Source organism: Blennius ocellaris, assembly GCF_963422515.1.
Source record: "Blennius ocellaris genome assembly, chromosome: 5".
Taxonomy (NCBI): domain Eukaryota; kingdom Metazoa; phylum Chordata; class Actinopteri; order Blenniiformes; family Blenniidae; genus Blennius; species Blennius ocellaris.
Window position 1 is genome coordinate 21,804,240 of NC_137654.1, and position 22,655 is coordinate 21,826,894.

Below are 22,655 nucleotides of genomic sequence, written 5' to 3' on the forward strand. Positions count from 1 at the left end.
AAAAAAATTGAAATTTTTAAGAGTATAATTCAACTGTTTATTAAGATGAGACATAATTAAACTGAGAAGGGTGAGCATATAATCAGAAATATATATCTATAATCAAATAACTGTAGCTGGCAGTAATAAATACAAATATAAATTAACCATTAAGGGAAAAATTGCTGTCAGACTGATTGGAATTATCTTTTGTAGGTGGTCTAGCCTCTCCACCTGCTGCAAGTTGTTTATGTTCCCTACTGTAAATGCACAGTAAGCAGGACCACATGTGTCACATACACTACTCCTCATGAACTGTTTATTCAACACTGACGACATGGCTCACAGCATCACTTTAATCCCACATCACGCTGCTCCTACCCCCTCCCTTATTATCACAGTTTGATTGAAAACAACAACAGATGTAACAGTAAATACTGCATGCATAAGCAACAGCCCCCAGACAGAAAAATAAAATAACATAAATAAGATAGCATTTACTTATTCGATACGATAGTAAACAAATGCTTGTGTGTATTACAAGGAGTGCATTAATTCTGAATGAAACAGGAAACTGTTTCTTATTGAAATACAAAACACAAATATAACGAACGTTTGTGAATCCACCTCCAGGAACTGTATTCATGTTGGAATCGTTGGAATCTTGTTAAAGCATGCAGCTGGCGGATCATGCATGACCACTTCTCTCAGGAGGGGAGACTAAAAAAAAAAAACCGCACAATTTGCTCAAAATATAAATAAAGAATCTATTTTTCTAACTGCAGAATTGCAGCACAATCCATTGTTTGTGTTCATATAACTTGCAATAATCATAATCCATTAATTCCTACAATAATTTGATTATCTCCATAGTGTCTAGTCCTGCTTGTCCAAACGCTCCAGCGTCTTCTGCTTGCTCAGTGCTAATGTAATGTCATTAGGAAAATCCTCTGAGCTGCACAGGTTATTCTGGGACTGTACGGCACACACGATATAATGCCTGTGGCAAATGCACAGGGAGGAGATGAGATGATTGAGAATGAGACATGCTGTCAGTAAGAGTAAATTCTGCAGTGGCTCTCACTTAAATCCTCAGTGAGCCCAGTGACTGTGTCTAAGGACGAAGCTGCACGCAGCATGTCCCAACTCGACGGTGTTGTGTTTTCAGGACAGGCAGACGATCAGGTGGCGGATGGAGACTCAGAGCCAAGGTGCAGCATGAGGAAACCGTATCAACCTGGCTCAGGTCGCCTCTCAGCTCCCCTGTTAAGAGGACGTGGGAAGGAGAGGGCGGCTTGGGTTACATGCACAGGACTGTACGCAAGCTCTCATTGTCCTGCTGCTGCCGCACCGCCCTGCACCGCCCTGCACCCCCTCACCTGTCTGCACACATGTGACACTGCACACTCCTCCACCAGGCTACGACGCGCAGTTTAGAGCGCATTTATTCAGCTGTTAGTCCGGGGGGGGGGGGGGGGGTAGTGAACCCTTTAAGCTATATGATGATGTCAACGCAAGTGTGGCCATGTTTTTCGCAGGGCTGTCTTGCGTGCGATCTAACCAAGGTAGATGGAGCGATCGACCTGAGCTGCGTTGCGTAACGAGCGTGCCAGGCAGGCTGGCCGAGTAGGCAGGCAATCATGTTTATCCGCTTGAGTGTAAAGGAGTGAGAGGGGAGGGAGCGATGTGGAGGGACACGGAGCGGTCTGAGGGGGCGTACATCAGCTCCTGACCAGCTCGTGGCCAGAGAGAGCTGACAGTGGTACGAGGCTACTGAACGAGGATCGAGGAGCGCGTCCTCCTCCTCCTCCTCCTCCTCCTCCACCTCCTCCAGCAGGAGCAGCTCACCGCCCCGCGGCTGTTTCCTGCAGGTAAAACGCGGATCCTCCCGTCAGGGACTCTTCATGTTTTAGTCTTTACACGTTGCCGCAGCGGAGAGGAGCCACACGGAGTAGCAGGTATGTTTATTTATTTATGTATTTGTTTTTGTTTCTCCTGAAGGACCGGGGGATGACACACGACAGTTGCGTGTTGTGTCGGTGGGCGCTATGCGGCGGGACTTTTGCGCACCGATTGACGCGTGACGCCGCTTTTACCTGAGCTGAGGCAGCAGCGTGTGTCTCGGTGCAGAAACACGACCTTTCGTATATCTTTATTGTGAGCCTCTTTTTTTTTTTTTTTTTTTTCTCCCCCGTGTGCTGGGCCTGATTTGGTGTCTGCAGTGACGGGAATTAGAGTTTACGCGAATTCACTTGAAGCCGTTACAGTTCCAGCGGGGTAACGTTACGCAGTTACTGATTGTCGTGGCCAAGAGACAATATTATAGCCAGCATGTGAATGGAAAATAATAGAATTAAATTAAACGGTTGCCCTCAAATTATATATAATGGAAACTCATCCAAGTTTTGGGGGGATTTATGTATATGGATGCTAGAAAAATAGTCCAATTATTTACTTGTGGAAGACCTAGTGTGAAGCCAGACCCCACTTCGGAAAACAGTCCAACACAGAGCTGCCGCTCTGTTTAGTGGTGCTTCCCTACATCAGGCATTACGGTAAAAGCATCCTAAACGGATTTCAAAATGAAAGCTCAATTCCAGTGAATGAGCTCTCTTGTTATTTAATAAAATTTAATACTACGGCTAATAATAATAATAGGCAACAACAAAGTTAATAGATGAGTACATTATTAATACTTAAATAACCAATAGGAACCAAATAATAATAAAACGTACTGCTCACAGAAGCAAAAAACAAACAAACAAATCGACAAACAAACCTGTTTCAGTCAGACATCCATTGATGTTACTATAATGCAATAAATCATCTTATTGTGTTGACGTTTTTTTAAACAACAGCATATTTTGGCCAAAATTCAGATTAATATAAAATTATATCCCTCTGTTGCCATAAACTCATTTCACTTCAGATTGATAGTAGACCACTTCAGGATGTGAGATATTAAAATAGTACCCGTCTGAAAAAGCACATAAAGGACTCTTTCCCTCTAACTTCAGACTCATATTGAAAGGAAATTCTCTGTTATAAAACCATTCCATGTCAGATTTACAGTAGATCACTTAAAGGTATAGTAGAGGATTTTCTTCTTCCGGGTGGATCATCAAAATAACTGGTCCTCCCAATTGTCAATCATTCTGGTGATATATGACGTAAGCCCGTCGTACGAGCTCGTCCCTGCGCGCAGCTCACTCCACACGGTTCTCATCATGCCGGTGGCCGACCCGACGCATTATTCTCGGACATTTTTACACAGTTTCACCCCCTCTGGTGCAAATCTTCTTGTAAAGTGAGCTTGTGTGAGCGATGCCGACTTGTGACTTGTAAACAGAGCGTGCACGAGGAGAACTGGGCTCGTGCATGTCTCTCGCACGCGTTTTAGTAGGCGTTCCGTCTCGGGAGCAGGTACAGCGTTGCGCATGCGCATTTTTTTCAAACGGTGGAGAGGGCGGTTCTTTCCTAAAATTCCTGAAAATCCTCCTGTATACCTTTAAGAATGTCACTCACAAAGTCCCAGCAAAATATGATGTGTCATTAAAAAAAAAAGAAAAGAAAAGAAAAGCAGATTGTTTTCCACATCAGAGTGATAGTGGTCCCTCCCAGGGTAACATTCAGTTAATATTAAGATATTCTGATGTATCGTTTCAAAATAAACATTAAGCATTTGAAATTTGGACTATGACCAAACTCTTATATGATATTGTCTGATTTCAAGTTGCATGAATTCCAAAATTCCAAGTTATAAAGTCATTCCACATCACAGTGATAATGAACCATCCCAGGATTTCATTCAGTTAATGTTAAATCTCCAAGCAGCATAGAACGGGTCCTCGCTACTTACAGGACTCTGACTGAGAATGTCACCAGAATCGTGGACAGGTGTGGCAACATTTTAAAAGTTAAATAACGTCTCTAGCTGAAAGTATGGTGAAGCTGTAGTAAAAATTATCTTAAAAGTTTAAATATTTTAAAAAGTTTGAAAAGTAGGAAGAAGTTTAAAGAGTTTCTTTTTTTAATAAGATAAAAATAAATTAATTAAATAAAAATAATATTAATAGATGATAAAAGCTGAATTGTTTAAATTGGTGAAGGTTTTAAAGAGATATAGGCTGAAAAGTTTTTAAAAAAAAGTTTAAAAGCTATTACAAGTTTACAACATGGCAAGAATGTCTTAGAAAAGCTGCACATTTTGACATTTGAATGGCCTTAATTTGTTTGACTGTAGGAGCCAAAGCAAGTCAAAAAATGCTAATAATTCTCAGATTCAGCATTCACACAATCAAATGCCTGGGTGAAAATTACCCATGAAAATTACCCATCGCTAGTGTTCTCGGGTTAAAAAATACTAATGTTGTCGCTTCTGTGTCAGCAGGTGCTACGTCCTGGTAGTTGTCACAACAGTGATAGTAGCCCATCCCAGGATGGGATATCCTAGGATAGTCTACTATCACTGTGATGTGGAATAACCTTATGATAAATAGAAATTTTGGTGGTAATCCAGCTTCAAATCAGGAGATATCATGTTGAGTGGTTGACCATATTCAAATTTCAAATGGCTTTTATTTGAAATGATGTGAGATTGGGCTGGGATTTTGTGAATGACAACCTGAAGTAGTCTACAAACAGTCTGACATTAAATGGTTTTATGACGACACAGAACTTCCTTTTAATATCAATCTGAAATTAGAGGGAATGGAGTCCAGATTGTCGAATTCAGAGGACCTTTATTTTGATATGCCACATCAGATTGGCAAGTGACATCCTGAGATTGTCTACTATCAGTCTGAAGTTAGAGGAACCCAGATGTGCTATTTCAGAGAACTCCATTTAATATGCCACATCCTGAAGTGAAATTGATTCATGGCAACAGAATGATGATATGTTATGATATGATATGATATGATATGATATGATATGATATGATATGATATGATATGATATGATATGATATTCATTTAAATCAGAATCTTGCCAAGAAATGCTATTTTGTTGGGCTTTTAATTTGAAAGAAGTGATTAGAATGTGCTGGTATTATAGTAACATTAATATACCACTGACTGAAAATGCATTGGGTTTTTTTTTTGGTTTTTTTTGGTCCTGCAGGTAGTAAGTGTGATTAATATCTCATTATTAATAGTTTTTGTGAACGATGCCTTTTTTTCACGCGTTTGTTGTTATGTGGTATTATTAGCAGTAGTATTAATGTGTGTTGTAGTAACTAACCTAATGTAGGCGAGCTCTCGCTCAGTGGATCGTCACTTTTATTTTGGAATCCGTTTCGTTACGTTCTTACAGTAATGCATGGTGTACGAGCGCACCGCCAAAACAGAGGGATCGTTATCGGCCGTGCCACAGCGCTCAACAAAAGGGTCGCACTTCTCACAAATGTCAATCTAAAATGCTCATATATGTCTGTGAATCGACAAGGTCTGTCTGATAAGGACGTTGGAAACTTGCGCTTTGGCGCAGCAGCAACAAGTGAAAAAGTTATATATTTTTTCACTGCTGGCAGGTGTGTGTGTGTGTGTGTGTGTGTGTGTGTGTGTGTGTGTGTGTGTGTGTGTGTGTGTGTGTGTGTGTGTGTGTGTGTGTGTGTGTGTGTGTGTGTGTGTGTTTACAGGGTCCATGTGCATAGGATGATCTGCAATCTCAAAGTAGCGGCTAATTATTTTATGTATGCTGGATGGATGAGCTCGAATTCACTTGTTTGTTATTATAATTTGAGGCGAGATGACTAAGGCTGCTTCAAAGAGCTCCTGGAAGACACTGAGAGAGATCGACTGATAGCTTTGGTCAGGTTTTCATGGACAAATGATGTTGTTTCCAAACCGTAGGACAAAAGGCCTCCCTTCTCAACTGTAAGATTCTGTTTTGTTTGGGTTATAATCCACTGACAGATTATTATAACTTTTTGATTTTTTAAATGTTTGAGAGGATAAATGGTATCTGAGCTCACAAGGGAGCAGCAGGACAGACAGCAATAAACTGTCAGCATAGTGAAAACTAAAGCTAAGTAAAATCAATTTACTGTATCAATACGGTACAAACCAAAAAGTCCCTTTATAGGCTTTTGTTTCTTAAGGCTTTAAAGCAGTCCAGTGAATGCGTCAGGACATTTTTGACTATTTACCATCTACACAATAGCTATTTAACATATAAAGTCTGGTTGCAGATTAAGTAATTGTCACATAATTATCAATTTTATGGTACCCAGCTGTAACAAAGTGAGAGTCTTAAAGTTGAGCTGTGGTTGACTCCCTGGAGCAGGCAAACAGTTTATGACTTGCGATGCCTGTAATCTATTTTCCTGAAAGTGCTTTGTGGCTTTTGCAGGGTTTCACAGCAGTCTCACTCACTCGCCACTCTCACTGTCTCTCAGGCGGTGCTTGTGGGAATGTGTGAGTACCCATTTGAACATCAGTGACTCTCAAGTAAAGATCATTTATCAAGTCTAAATGTAGAATTTCTATGTTGGCCCATCATATGTCAGTAATGTCAGCTTGTTCACTCTGCCCCCCCCCCCCCCCCCCCCCCCTCCCATGTGTAGAGGGCCAAGCCTGTCTTGGCGTGCGTTTTTGTGTATACGTTCACAGTTGAAAATAGCCGTCGCTGTCAGGCTGACCTTCAGCCTTTGGTCTGCAGCTCGCATGAACTCGAACATCAGTGAGTGAAAGACGTGTTAACATTTTCAAGCTGGACATCCCCTACAATTAGGGATCAAAAGTATCAGCGATTGGTTTTGGAGCCGCCCTCTGTCTTGCTGTGTGGTTGGTTGCTCATTAGTGTTGTGACACCCCCCCCCCCCCCCCCCCCAGGCAGCAAGGCTTCACCAGAGAGCCGTCTTTAACAGGCTTTGGTTTGTCTTTCGGAGCTAAATGGAGAATTTTTAGTCTAGAAAGTTGGCCGACCTTGTCAGGAAAATTTTCTGGGAAATCAATTAGGGCACATGAAATGCTTGCGTATCTCTTGATGTGTATGAGTGCAGCTGAAACCGAATTGTTGGGAGGCTGTTCTGTGAAAATTATTTCATGTGCTGAATTAGAAAGTAAACAATCCAAATGTTATTTCAAGGTGTGGAATTTGTAACGGTCAAATCGACGACCTCCCCCACCACTCACATACCAGCATAACCACACATACTCCCTCTTCCATTTCCCCTGCTCCCCGTTTCTCTCTCCGTCTCATGTACACACATATCCATGCACACACACTGCTTCGTAGTTGTTACCTCTCTCCCTACGTAAGACGACAAATAAGTTACACATCTGTACGGCAAGTGGATGTGAGCAGGAACGTATCGTATAAAGTCCACCGGGACCCACAGCTCTCACCTGGTTTATCCCTTTATTTACTTATCTTTCTGATGTCCAACTGATCCTCACTGTCCCTGTGGGAACCTTTAATGTACATTTTGCATTTGATTCAATCAATATCTTCTTTCTTATTTCTAAATATGATCTGTGTGCCCTCTTATGTCCCTCTATAAAGAGGAAGGGGGGGGGGCTGTCGAACATATGGCCACAACCCGCTCACCGGAGGGTCCAATCTGGCTTGTACGACAACATTACAAGCTGTCGAATGTACAAAGGAGACATTGACTGGAATTTTTTTCAATAAACACAGTCACTGTTCATGTACAGGTAATGGCAAAGTTTAAGTCGGATTAGTGAGCCAATGGAGCAGTCAAAGTTAGACATACTGTACCTTATTGACAGAGAAATCTCCTCTTTGTGGGGTGTATTCATGAAAACATGAATTCTGCTAAATATTGCAAATTAAATACTTTTACCATTTTTACATTTTGCTGGAGAGAGAGAGAGCAAGAGAGAGAGAGAGAGAGAGAGAGAGCAAGAGAGAGGGAGAGAGACTGCAGAGTCTCCAAAAACTAGACTTTGACGATGCTCCTCCACTGCACTTGGTTTCTTCTATGAAATCCATTGGTATAAACATGACATCGCGGATTAGGCGATTAGTAGCAGCTGCTGTAGTACTGACTCATATGATTATATAACCAGCAGCTCTATACCGTGGGCTGAGTACAGTAATCTTCAGATTGTTGCTTGCTGCTTTACTATTGAACATTCTGCATGGGCATTTCCTGCTCGGGACAAAGCACATATTGTGCCAGAGAGAGTGACGCCATCCACACAACATGCACACCATGGCATAACTGAAATACAAAGTGATGTGTTCCCCCGAGGCTGAGCATGACATACATAAGTGGCTGTGCCCCCATCTGCTTTCTCCCTGTAGAGGGACACACTTGTCTGGGCTGTAGACTGTTAGAGAAAAGGGGGGGTGGGGGGGGGGGGTCCTATTGCAAAGGGATAAAAGGTTTTTGATTTCAATCTAAGAAAAACACTAAAATTGAATTTTTAAAGTAAAGATTACGTGGAATGCATTACTTGTGTATTGCACAATTATGTAGTATCTGGTCAGGAGCAACATCAAATATGTCAGTGTTATGACAAGTAATGCACTGAGTGATCTAGTGAGAGTGATGTGACGTGCGCCAGCTGTAAACAACAACTTTAATGCTTACTATCATCAATTTAACTAAGCTTCAGAAGCCAAATTTACAACTACACAGTGTCATCACATACGTTTTATTCACACAGTCACACAGTCATCGCAAAGCATTCTCGTCGAGAAGAAAACCCAACAATTCAACATGAGCAAGCGCAGAAGCCAATGGAAAGAAAATACTCCCTTTTAAGAGAGAGTCAGAATGTTAGTGAGTAGTGACATGTAAAACATCTGGACTTTTCATAAGCACAGTCTTAGTTTGCTGAAGGAGCGGTGTTGGTTAATCTGAATCAGAACAGCTGACATTACAGGAGAGGCTCTGTGATGTGTCGGTTCCCACCTGACAACCACAGACGTGTTAACTGTCATTTAGTCTGTAGTTGTGCATCAGTTATCAACTATGTACAGATCCATTTTACTGAGCACAAGCGTCTTGTGTTTGGTCAATTATATGTGACATTCCTGACCACTGGGCTTCACCTCTCAGTTTCCTCAAATACGTTTGTAGTACTTTGATAGACATTCAAAGCCAGATTGTTCAGTTAAGAACATTTTTCAAACCACCAGAGTGCATAAGTCTGTGCATCTTCATGCACACACATAGGCAGACACACGTTGGAGTGCTTGTGATCGAGACAGTGTGTTTGCTGAAAGCCATTTCTCAATTGGTCATGTCTGGCTGCTGGAGACTACACACCTGCCTGTGAAACCCAGAGAAAGGTGAAGAAGCCTCAAGTTTCTCTGCATGCCTTCCTGGAGAGATGAACATACCTGCACCCAAACCATAACAATCTTGTTAATCCAGAAACATGGTTTTCTTGTGACTCTCCTTTCTCCCCTTTAAATGTTCCGCTCTTTGCTTCCTGTCAGTTTCAATCCACTCGCTTCCCACCACCCATTCTCCATCTTTTATAGTCTTTGCTTCCTCTCTCAGTGTTAATTCTGTCATACATGCCTTCATTTCTCAGCATTGACAAACCCTCCATCACATGATGCCTCCTCCACGTTCGCCACAGTTCCATCATTTCTCTTTGTGACAAACTTTCACATTCTTACATTCACCTCCTCTTTACTGTCCTATCTCTCCCACATATCTTGCTGTATTCATTGACAGCTTTTCTCTCCAGATGCTTTGGATGGCAAATACCCAGCAAAGAGAGATTGTGATTCTGTGAACACTGGTTTCAGTGACTTAAAGCTTGGAGACTGACCTCCTGTGTGTACACATTCTTCAACACATTTTCCCATATGCTCAATGCGGGGATTATTCACACCGTGCAAGTACTTTTGTGCACTGCTGGCATGTGCCCTGCTGCAGTAATTTCTGCCTAAACATCATAGCTGTGATTGAGGTGACTCACAAGGAGCGGCAGAATGAATTCACGAGAGGTGCTCTATTTTCTGTGCTTTCCTTCCTAAAGTTTCAGCTGCCGTTTGCGCCCTAAGGTTGACTTCTGCAGTGAGTCATAGGTAGAAACTGGCATGAACAAGGAGGTATGTATAAGGAAACGTAGGTTGTTGTTTTTTTTTTTTTTTATATAAGATGTAGTTGCGAAGGGATGCGACTGGCAGCTGTTGGGCTGGATGACTTGTAGTGTTGTGTAATTCTCCAGGGCCAGGGGGTATCTCCCTGAGCTTCACCACACTTTGTACCCCAGCTGTCAGCTCCTGGCATCCACTACGCAAACACAGCTCACAGTCAATGGAGCAGAGTTCTGCTGCCTGGAAATAACTGAAAGACTTAAAGAGAGAGGACCTGATAATCTTCCAAAGAACATTTGATGACACAGATAGTGAGGACAAAAGTTAATGTGTCCATCTGCCACCAAAGAAACCATCTGAGCCTCATTTTAGTTTTTTTGCATGATCGTTTCAGTAGTGCATCTTCTTACATAACTTAAAGCTCAACTCTTGGCTTCGTGTGTGTTGAGACATATGCTGTGTGTTCTGAAACCCTCACCTGACCCGTCCCTGTATGTCTGCTGAGGGAGTTTCAGTGACTGACCGTTTGAATCAGCACAGCAAAGCTCACTTCACTTCTTATGAATAGAATAGAATAGTATAGAATAGAATAGAATAGAATAGAATAGAATATACTTCATTGGTCCCAGGGTGACATTCTTTTACAGCATTGCTCCACAGGAAATATAACTCAAAATCAACATTTAAGATAATTGAGAATAAAATGTTAGTCAATAAAAGGTAAGTCAATAATAATATTTACAAGGCAAAGAGTGATTACGTATGTACTTGGAGAAGGACCTGACAGTAAAAACTATTCACAAGGAGGAGTTATAGAGTCTGATGGCTGCAGGAAGGAAGCATCTCCTGTGACTGTTGTGCACTTTGGTGGGATGAGTCTTTTGCTGAAGGAGCTCCTGCTGTTGAAGAGGACATCAGGAGATGTCCTCATGACCCCCCTTCAGTTAAGATCATCCTGCCTCTCTTCCATACCATCCCACCGCACTTGTCTCACCCAAATGACATCCCTATGTCAGTCCTGTAGATCCTGGTGGTGTGGATCAGTGAGTTGATTTCTCACGCATTCTTGATGATGTCAACCATGTAGAGCAGCTGGCTGATTGTTGCCCCACTTTGGAATCAGTATCCATAACTAATCTTTGTGATGATCTGACTGAGGGCATTTTAAGTGCATCCAATTATATATTAATATATATCACTCTTGCTCAACCATGGAAATTTCCAACACATTTTGGAGCTGAGACAACATGAGAAGATTTGGAAATATTGATTCAGCTATGTCTGTGTGCTGGAGTTGCTAGGTGCTAGAGTTAGGTTTCTTTCTAAAAAAAACAAAGTAAGAAGAAAATAAACCATCATCATACAAGTTACTTCTTTCTTAAAAAAAAACATTATTTTGCTCTTCTCAATTACTGGTTATAAAAATTATACGCAAACATGTTAAACTATATTTTAGTTTACTGTCTCAGCATCATCTTTTTAGTTGTGTTGCCACAAAAGCTAATAAAGTTAAATCTAAGATAAAACATGAGCACAAATCCCTTACTTAATAAGGATCTTATTTATGTTCTTTGATAAAGGTTATTGGTGACTACAAAGGATTACAGCAGAGCTGCTTGAATACTTTGTACTTGACCACTACATTTTGTCCTTTTAGTCAACAAATTCAGAGTAAAGCTCTCTCCATAAATATCCGAGGTACTCAAGCATCATGAAGTCTTGACAGCTTGAGCTGAATGTTCACATACATGTACTCTGCTTGTGTACTCTGTCCAAGACACTTACGCAGTGTTTGTTTTTCTCAACAGAAACACCGTGGGAGGATGTGTGATAGACAGACCGAGGCATCCTGAGGGACCAATCACAGCTCACCACTCCAATGCAGACCATGGCTCCAATCTTCCTCCTAATCTCAGCCCTCCTCCTCCTCTCCTGCCATGTTTCAAATGCTCAGACCATCATTGGCTCCTCCTCCTCCTTCTCTTCCTTTGATTTACCTAAGAAGACTCTGCCACCACCAACCAAGCAGCCTGCTGGATTCTGGCCCTCTTTACCTCCCAGAGGGCGCAGCGATGTGCCCATCAGAGGAACAGGTCGCAGCAGGTTCACAACTACAAACGCAGTGGATGTGGGGCAAAGTATGAGTCACACGAGTCCACAATTCAGTACTGCTTTCACATCTGCTCATTCTACGCGGAATCTCAGCAGGGGGTCAATTGTAATGCAACCAACTGCCTCCAGACCCAGGACTGACACAGCTAGCTTAGCATCGAGCAGGGCTTTTACAAAGAGGGATACCACCACGAAAACTCCAACTCTTCCCACTGTGCCCTTCACTGCTCTCCAAGAACCTGAAGCTAATACACAAGCAACCGTTTCAAATCCAGAGGAGGAAACTATCAAAGAACCTGCGGATGATAATTCACAAGGATCTGGATCTGGTGGGACTTCGACAGCAGTACTTGTGAAGGAGAAATCTCCCAGTGCTCTGCCAACAGTCGGTAATGAGATGGCACAATATCGGCCACCGGCTCATACTGTAATATCTCAAGCTTCAGATGTAAAAACCCCATCTCTGGAGAGTCAGACTGTAAACCCTCATCTGTCATTGCCCAACCCGACGAGCACAACCAGCACGATCACAGCAACACCAGAGACTAAGACAAAAGCCACAGTGGCGACGCATCCAACACCTCAGATTAAAGTAATAACAGGTGAGAAATCGAAGCTACCTGAAAAGATGCTTCATGACAGGAATAAAAATTAAATGTCGCACTGTGTCACAAATGTGCCTTTTCCTCTGATTTTCCAGGTGAACTGGCAGCTACTACTCCTTCCACTGACAAAGGTCATCTGGAGCAGGAGACAGCGGCAGTGACTTCACCACAGCCTGCTTCTCGCACCACTCGCTCCTCTGAGAAACCGCTACAGACTGCCCATCAACCAGTTACTTCCCCAAACCGGAGGAGCTCACAGTTAAACACCACAATGCCACAGACAACAAGCACATCAACTGCTGGAGAGCTCTATACTACACAGACGACCGCGAAGACATCCTCCAAAACCACAATAACGCACCGTAAAACGGCACAATTGGGACAGCCAACAGCAAGAGTTGAGTCATCGACAGCAGGTAGGAGACCAGAGCCGTCTGTTCTGTGGCCTCACAGCTTTGGCAGTTTCAAATGGAACTATTTGTGCAGCTGGAACAATCTTACAAGAAGAATTAGGGGGAAAAGGCTTCAAAGGAAAATGTTGAGACAGTTTTCCATGGAAAGTGGGGTTGTAGTTGTGTGGGTAGACAAAAGCAATTGAGGGGAGCGGGTGGACTGAGGAGGGGGGGACTCTACATCAGCAGCCAGTTAAAGAGATAAGAGACAATTGGGAAAAAGTCGGTACTGAAAAGAAGACTGTTGTGTATGCAGATGAAAGAGTAGACGGGGTGAGTGGAAACTGTGGCTGAAGAAAAGGTACAGACAGAGAAATGTAGGGGAGTGGAGCTGGTAATGAAATCCAGATGCAGAGAGAAAGGCAGGGGGGAAACTATGACACATGGAGCATGAACCAGTTTCCAAGATACCATGAAAAAAAACATCCTTGTGACCTTTAAATGTTCCTGAAGGAAACATTGACATAAGTTGTATTGTTAATATTTGCGCTGTAAACACAGTCACATATATTCTCTAGATTAAATATTACAGGGAAGCAATTTTTCTGTGCAAAATTAAACAAGTTTATTCAGCCGTATTCACCTGCTCCTCATGACTCCAAAGTCTGTTTCATACGTCACTGAAGCCTGTGGTACACAAAGCACAAGTCTGCTCAGCTCCAGTTTGGCATGTCCACCAACACAAGGTAGATGGTTAATCACTGTGAAACATTGCATAAAAAACATTTTTGGCATAATGGAAGATAAATGAAGCCACATAAAATATGTGACTACCGTAATTGCATACTTTATTATTGTGAGGGAACACAGGTGTACTCTCACCTCAGTCTGAGAAGGTTATGAGCCTTTTGTGGAGTTTGCATGTGTTTCCTATGTCCTTCTTTAAAGGTCCTGTAGGTGTGGTTGTGAGTGTGTGGTTGTGTGTCTTAGTGTGTTTCTTCTCTGATAGTCCTGCAACCTGTCCAGGGTGTAACTTGACTTCACTTTCAGGGTGTAAGGAAAAACAGATATCTGCTTGTCTTTTAAATGTCAATGAATAATCTGATACTGTTTGTATTCCTTGAAGTGGTAAAAGGATTCCTAATATCCAGTTAATGGTATCCTGTGCCTACAAAAATGGAGCAATACAGAGATCATCTGGAGAAAGTGGCTCAAAAGTCATTGAAAATAATCAATGGCATAGGAAGAGTTAGGATGATAATTTTAATCTGATCAATGTAGCTGACACTTACAATAATAGTCAAACTGCTGAGAAGCAAAAAAGGAGTCTGGAAAAACCCAAAGAGTCAGAGGAGCTTATACCGTGGCCCTCAAAGTAGTTTACGGACATAGATAGAATAATTATGGAATGAGAACTGCAAAGACAGAATAAACATAACCAGAGCTGTTATTCAGCTGAAGGTACATAAAGTCTCCAAAGAGCTCAACATCCCTGATTCATGTGGTGATTGAATTTTCACATTTACAAAATTTCACTTAAATCAAAATAGATATTTAAACATTTTTGTAATATTCAGGAAAAAGTGTTTTACAGGTGCGTGCGTGCGGACGTGCCAAACTTGTTTTGACTGCAGGTTTGGCCACTACGCTGGACTTTCTTTGTGTGACTTATTAAAACTAATTATGCTCTTTCATGCATGTGTGGGACATTTTTTAAGTGGGTCATGCACGTGAGTTATATTTCCTCTGAGATAAAACATTTAATCTTTAGTCCAATGCAGTGTACAAACTTATAAAGCAGTATAGGTAGCATGTATGTAAAGGGGAAAATTCAGGGTGAGAGGGTAAGTCTAAGTGTATCCAGCTGTGTAATGTGATCGGCACATCTGGAATGTATCTGGATATTGCTGTTAGGAAAAAAGTCTGAGGGAAGGAAGTAAAACATACCTTTATATAAATAAAGACGTTTGCGTGTAATCTTTAGGTGCTCATCACTTACAGTATGTGAAACCTGTGTGTGTGTGTGTGTGTGTGTGTGTGTGTGTGTGTGTGTGTGTGTGTGTGTGTGTGTGTGTGTGTGTGTGTGTGTGTGTGTGTGTGCGTGCGTGCGTGCGTGCGTGCGTGCGTGCGTGTGTGTGTGTGTATAAGGAAGAAAGGAAGGATAGAGTGTGAGAGAACTCCAGGAAGTCAAGTCGTGAGTCAATCGGTATGTCAGCTTTATGGGCGTTTCTCCACAGCGTGAAGGACTAAAAGCCTGGAGGTGGCTGATGGTTTGATTGTTTTACCACTGATCTAGTTTTTCCACCACCTGTCAAATTACAATGCATGTGGAAATTGTGTGAAAAACCAGCAGTTTGTAATTTCTCAGGTAGTTGTAATATTCAGGCACACTCTGCCTCTGTTTAGTGTATTCATGCTTTATTGCTGAGTAGCCTTCAAAACACTCAGTGATGAATGGGCCTATGATTATTATGCAGTTGGGTGTTGCCATTGCAGCAGATTAAGGTGGAGTTGCCTCAGACAAACTAAAGAATGTGCATTAGAAATTCCAGAGACAAGGTGTTTTGTCCCAAGTGGTTGTTGTATATTGCTGTGAGCTTCACCACTTTCCCTGATTTGTACATGTATTGTGACATTGCACTGTGTTGCGTAACAAAGATGTTCTTGTTAATTACATAATCTAATCCGATTAAAATCTCAATACCTTCTTAGTTATTTAGATGAGAGTTTCCTCAGGTGAATGTTTTTTATGAACATAATGTGGATAATGATGCAGTCTTCATATAATAGAACAAAGAACATTAGAATAGAACATTTCTGTAATGTTGGGATGTCATTTTCAGCTGTATTAGCTTTTATCAGGAGCGGTACTGTAGCTTGCTTTTGAGCATACATAATTAGTTGTAATAAGGGTTTAACAAAATAAAAGAGCACTTTTTTTTTTTTAATGATCAAGCACTACAAATGAGAGGATCAGAAAGGCCAAATAGTTAACTTTAGCTGTGATCTACAACCCTCCAGTGGTGCTTTCTAGTACTGCATGTATGCTTATGTTATGACCCTGCAGATATACTGTATGGCATGAATGCCATTTGATCTATGTGCATTGTGTTTTTTTTAAAGCATATAAAAACTCAGTTATTTTTGTTTTTTTCCACAGGATCTTCTTCCGTCCTCCCCTCCACTGTTGTGTCAGTCACCCGAGTGAGATTTGGCTCCACATCCCAGCCTGGAGTGGTTCAGAGAAACCGTTCGCTTATGATGGGACATCCTCACCAAGCTCCTCAATCCACAACAGATCCGGGCCCTTCTCCGAGTGCCAGCCCCTACTTTAATGGCACACGTCTTTACTGGGGCGATTTGAGCCGGACGCTGGCCTTTGCCTGGGAACTGCATGTCTACGGCACCGCAAGTCTCTTCCTCCTGCTGTTTGCTGGAGCTGCTCTTGGGCTCACTCTGTCCCCCGGCACGAACTGTCCTCATCGAGGCGCTCTGGCACTCGCAAATGCTTTTTTGTTTTTGGCTGGAGGTCTGAGAGCAACTCTCTTTTTCATCGACCCCTATGGCACACGGAAATTACTCCCTCGACCCGCAGTTACAGCTCTGTACAATTTACCTCTACACCTGCTGGTTTGGACACAGGCTGCCCTCGCCCTATTGGCATTGAGGGCAGCAGGAATAAGTGTGTTACCTTCCACACTGGAGCGCCCCCCTCTGGTTGCTGTGTTGGCTGTGTTGCAGTGTACTTTGCTCCTGGCAGTGGATCTGCTGTCCCCAGCTCTGTCTCCCGTGGTACCGGTCACACTTCAGGTCCTGTCCCTGTGCTGGGGCCTCGGTCTCTGTCTGGGCTTTCTTTGCTACATCTTCCCACGTATTCGCTGCCCCCCTCTCCCACATCCTGGAGCCCCTGAAGAGTCCAGGAGGAAGGCTTGGGTAGGCAGCAGGAGGTTAGGAGTTATCCTGGCACGAGTGCTGGCCGCTTGTGCAGTTTTGGGGGCTTTGTGTTGTGGATTGCATGTCCACGCCACCTTTTGGCTCTACGGACTTTTAGGGGATTGGACACGCTTCAACTGGGGATGGTGGTTGGTTCACTTCTGGGCCAGACTTTTGGAACTGGCTTGGGGCTTCTCCCTCCTACTCTTGGGTTCCTGGCTTTTCTGGAGGCCTCGAAGTTGCCGTGGAATGGAAGAAGGTGGTCAAGACAGTAGAGTAGCAGGAGACCTGCCATCCCCTGGCCAGTCTGTAAGTTCTACTCAGAGACATACCTGCTGGTCTAAGATTGTGCAGAGCCTGAAAGGGAGGCCCAGTAGAAAGTCTGACAGCAATGGTGTGGGAGGAGGTATTGGAGTACCAGGGGAGGTCCCTAACAACTGGGCTGGCCAGGAGCGTCCTGGGGCTGACATTAGCAAAAGTCTTATTAGGAACCAGAATCACGAGCAAGCCACTGCGCCGCCACGGTGTGTCAAAGACAGTAACCGGGGACGTAATCACAGGGGCCACTCCGTAGAGCGAGGCATATCTGACGGTTCCACTGGCTCTCTCCTGAGACTGCAAGCATTGGGCCTGCCTCCACAGCGCTCAGTGAGCGGCAGTTTGGATCAAGACAGAGACACATCGCTGTCTCTCTATGACTTTGATCTGCGACCCCCGTCCCCCATCAACTTGACCCGCAGCATTGACGCAGCTCTTCACAGAGAACATCTACTTGGCACAGGCAGCCTGTTTCATCCTCTGAGCCAACCCTCACAATCCCCATCTCCTGGATCAGGGGACAGCCAAGGGCCCTGGCTCCGCAGGAACAGTGATCCTCAATTGCTTTCTGACAGTAGCGACGCACCAACAGAGTCTTCCATGCCACTGGGGGGCAGTGTTCTCAGTAGTGTGCCCAGCAGGCAGGTGACTGCACCTCCAACACCTTCACACCAAGGTCATAGGTGGGCTGGGAATGGGTTAGGAAGCGTCCCTTCTTCCATTTCCTGCCCCGTTTCTCTTCGTCCGTCCAGAACTTCATCCGGGCACCTTGGAGAGGATGGCATGGACGACACAAGGCCGTTCATAACGCCAGACTCTGAGAGGGTCCCAGGGAGAGCTGCTAAACCAGTGGGCTCACGCAGCTACCTGGAAGTCAGTCGACATGAGGATTCTGCCAGTGTCAGCAGTGAAATTATTGACCTATAAACCAAACTTTTGGCAAGAGGACAAGCAAATACTACAATTCCACAAATACTGCTTGTATTCCAAGTTTCAGCACATTTTGAAAATATTTGGTCATTAAACTGCCTGAAATATTTATTTTCATTGACGTAAATATCAACAACAGAATATTAGTGATAAATGTATCAGCTGGTTGTGTTTCAGTTCTACAGGGGTCTCAGCTGTGTTTTTGAAGCAGAAAATGTAAAGATTTTACTTGAGAAGCAAAGCCGGTTGACTTTTGTGAAGTGGTTCACAAAGATGAGGAAGGTTCACCTGTGGGGGATGCCTTAGGGGTACAGCAGCAGGAATAATCTGAGGGAAAGGTGTATTTCAAGGTCTGAGAGTCTTACTATCCATCACTTTGAGACCCCCTGGTATAGTATATATGAACTAGACAGCACAATGTCTTCTAAAGCTTTCATCTTTCCCTTCCATGTATACGTATTCCTTGTTTTTCTTATCTGAATAACACTGGGATAACAAAGTACACCAGTCATACATACATGCCCTGGCTTCACACTTCTGAAGTTGATAGATGTAATCTTTCCAAAGTTGTGAAGTGAACAAAACTGCAGGATTGTCACCGCATTCATGAAAGGCAAAAGACAAACGTGAAGCTCATTCGGTTGTTTCCTTGAATCCCATGTCTGCATATGATCAGTTTGTGAAGTGACTTGCTTTTATAGGACATACAGTATTTTTCGTCTTCAACATGTCGAGTTTCTTTGTGATGTCAAGATGTGCCATACGTACTCATGGTTGGTTTTTGTGCTATTTATAATAAGTCTATAAAGCCCAAATTTGGGTTAACCCTCTACATCTTAGTGTCAGTATCAAAGTGACTCAGCTGCATATGACTACGCCTAAGCTCTTAACTCCCTGCTGCCGTTGCACTTGTCCATTTTGCCTTGTACTTTCAAATTGATTACACAAAGGAGCAGGCAGTACATGCTTACATGTGTTACTGCCGGAAAAGAATTGCGCTGTTAATGAACACAACTGACGTCAAAATTAATGTTATGTCAATTCGGTCCAGGTCAAAGCTTTGAAATCAATAATTATGCATCACTGAAGCCTCTGACTGCATTTTGGTTGAGTTTGCATCGAAATATAATAATAGATATGGTCTGTTGCATTAAGTGGATTCAAACAGTTTGATAAGTATGTACATACTTCACAGCTTTGCAGGGCTGCAACGCACAAGACTAGCTTCGCAAAAAATCCAGATCTATTATCGTAGACAGAACACAATTACATAGCACTTAACTGTATGCCTGAGCACTAGACAGAAGTATTTTACTACACAAGAGAAAAATATCTTTCAAATATATGAAGTATAAGCAACAGTGTAAATATGATTATTTTTGATGTTCATGAATAAAGGTGTAAAACGGTCATAGTTGTTACTGTGAAAGACAATCTAAGGTGATAGAATGTGTCTGAGCTGTGCAGACTGTTTAGAACACGTAGAGCTGTGACATCTGATGCTTGACTTACTTTCAGAGCTGTGCTCGGGATTGTAATAACTGAAGATCTGCAGGATTTAGATTCTGCTTTGTCACCTCCTTCGCCTAGAAAACATGAGAAATGACTTTTGGGGGTGAAAAGGACACAATGGTTATGTAGGACGATATTTAAACAGCTACTGATAATGAACATAGGTGCGAGATGCCCTTCACAGTCTCACCTTTAAAATGTTGTTCCGATTATTTCAGGAAAAAACATAGACGTGCTGTATTAGATTGATCTCTTCAATGCTATTTTGGGATGCCGTTTTCACTAAATAGTAATAACTTAATATTTTTTCAAGTTGGACAAACATTTGGAATAAAACACGTTTACTTTTGCCTCTGTTCCTAAAAATGAACCATTATCTGTCTTCTCTTGTTACCTCGGGGTGACTTGCGGTAGCTCCCAGTGATGTGAGATGCTTGACTTGTTTAGTATTTAGAGTTAAATGGCCTTTTGTTGCTGTCTACATTCCAGTAAATCCTTACATTTTACATGATGGACCTCATGGTTCTTGTAGTGTTCTTACCAAACATTACGTGCCATAGAATCAACGTGCACCCTTCAGTCATAAATTCCCATTACAGCTGTTTATTTTGCTCATTCAACTTGTGTTCCTGTATTTCTTGCAGCATTTCATGTCTATATTCAAATTAAAGAAAATGTGCAGACTCAAAATCCCTTTGATGTGATGTGTGAAAAGTAATCTTCTTTTTGTCATGTTTTCGATATAATGGTACAGTGAAGATAGACTACAAAATCGAAGGCTTTTCATGGAATTAGTATTAACTTCCACAAAGTTTTTATTCCAGTGAAGAATAAATAGATTTTTTTTTTATCTCTGCTTGTGCACAAAGTGAAGGATCTTAAAATCAAACATTCAAAATCTTAATTTTTCATGTTATGGCATTAATGAATTGAGATAGCACCAATCTTCTTTACAATCTGATGACACCAGCAACTTGTACAAAAGCCTTGCAGCGTACTATTTGAATTAATTGAAATCATGACTAATGATCCATCGCTCTTCATTGAAACTCTGCCATTTATAGACTCTATTTAGGAGCAATTTTCTGCTTAAAATTGTTCTATCTTTTGCCATGGAATAGGAACCACTTACAAAGATACCACTCACACCCACCACTTAACAGATATGGGTGGTAACACAAGGTCACGTTTCACACAAAAACAAGTAAAACATGGCTGAGGAGAAAAAGTAAATAAGCGGGAGAAAGTTACATGTTTAGGTCCAGCTGATTGTGGCAACAAGGTTGCAGCAATGAAGAACATCACTAGAGTTCAAATAGAATTGCTAAAGGGCACATTTGATACATTGATTGAAGTTGTGTATCTCTGGGGGCTCTTAATAAGTTCAAGGCAAGAAAACCTAATCCAAACCAGCCCCATGGTTGCCAGAATCAAAAGCTACAGACCTTGGCCTTATTTATAAAATTTTGCATAGGATTCCTACTAAAAATGTCCATGTGGCCCAAAAAATTCAGATTGGTAAAACCGTGTGTTTTACCAAACGCACATCTGTACGCACTTTCCTTTTATAGATCACAGTCCACCTGGAAGGTTGCACAGTTCAGATGCCCACAGAGTTTATTTTTTTAGAACACAAACTTTGTGTAGGAAATGGCGTATACATCTTTTAGGACCTGTTTTGTGCGTAAGTAATATTTTATAAATGAGGCCCCTAATACTGGTGTATCGAGGTGGGGTATGTAAATTGTCTTGGGACCAAAGTTGCACAGTCATTCCTAATAAGACAGCACCAGATGGCAGTGTTGCTAAGGCTCTATAAGGGCTTCAGTCACTGAATAACTTGCTGAAAACTCAGGTATTAATGACTCATTCACTCAACGGTTCATTTTCACTGAAAGTGGTCCATTTGAACCTCTATTGCAGTTTTTTCTTGCATTAACAGTCTTTTGTGGATGTTGTTGTATTCTAGCTATCCAAGGACTGACCCAAAGACTGATTGATCGAACCATCACAATTACCGATGTAATGCAGAGAAAGATTCCTACTCAGTTACCTGGTGAAGGCAGGGAGGAACTGGCTGAAGTCAGCATGTACCTCATTGATCTGTCCAATCAATCTGATGTAAGACATTGCAGGACAGACCCAGAAGACGAGACTGATGTCGGCTGCATCACCCTGTACAAGGATCTAGAGCACTAGATTAGAAATTAGAAGACAACCTCCCAATTCCTTGTCTTATATTCAGACCAATAAAGTAAATTACATTAAATGTTATTTATATTGCCAAACACAACACAGTCGTTTCAAGGCACTTTTACAGAGAAAAATCCAACAATTCGCCCAAGCAAGCAAAGGAGACAGTGCACAGAGGTGGAGACTTTCTGCAGAACCAGAGATGAGATTTAATGTGTGGATTCAAAATAATTTAGCATTTTATGGGTGATTGCATTGACATCCTCAGGAGAACTGACTTTGAAATGGTTAATTATTGCCCAAATTTACTTTAGACACACGCTGTGTAAGACCTCTGACCTCACTACCTTTACGCGCGCATGCAGCTGATAACGTGCCTTCTACACTGTGTGTTAGATCTTGTATAAAAGTTACGACATTCACCACTGCAGGAGATAACACAGTTCATGCTTGCCTACACTGTAATTAGATCATGTGGAAGAGTTGGACCAGAGAGATGTTATAAAAGACAATTATGTGTTGTAATAATAAAAACAAAAGAAAATAATGAAAAAGAAAATAAGCTGCTGCTGTGTCTCATTCTCAGACAAATCTTGAAAGTTCAGAGTTTATTCAATAAATCTGGAGGTGAAGGTATTCGAAGGGTGATCCAAAA

At 42.2% G+C, this 22,655-nt stretch overlaps 1 protein-coding gene across 1 annotated transcript; it reads left to right on the top strand.

Annotated features, from left to right (window-relative positions):
- The first annotated feature begins 1,776 nt into the window (after nucleotides 1-1,776).
- Nucleotides 1,777-20,482, top strand: LOC308130969 (uncharacterized protein). Its single transcript, XM_080497518.1, has 4 exons — nucleotides 1,777-1,937; nucleotides 11,814-12,719; nucleotides 12,818-13,138; nucleotides 16,275-20,482. The coding sequence occupies exons 2-4, from the start codon at nucleotides 11,885-11,887 to the stop codon at nucleotides 18,290-18,292; spliced, it is 3,174 nt and encodes a 1,057-aa protein (XP_080353644.1). The 5' UTR covers nucleotides 1,777-1,937; nucleotides 11,814-11,884; the 3' UTR covers nucleotides 18,293-20,482.
- The last annotated feature ends 2,173 nt before the right edge of the window (nucleotides 20,483-22,655 follow it).

Coding starts and splice junctions, on each gene's coding strand:
- LOC308130969 (XM_080497518.1), top strand. CDS start 11,885: ATGCAGACCATGGCTCCAATCTTCCTCCTAATCTCAGCCCTCCTCCTC. Junction 12,720..12,817: donor TCAGATTAAAGTAATAACAG/GTGAGAAATCGA, acceptor CTGATTTTCCAG/GTGAACTGGCAGCTACTACT. Junction 13,139..16,274: donor AGTTGAGTCATCGACAGCAG/GTAGGAGACCAG, acceptor TTTTTTCCACAG/GATCTTCTTCCGTCCTCCCC.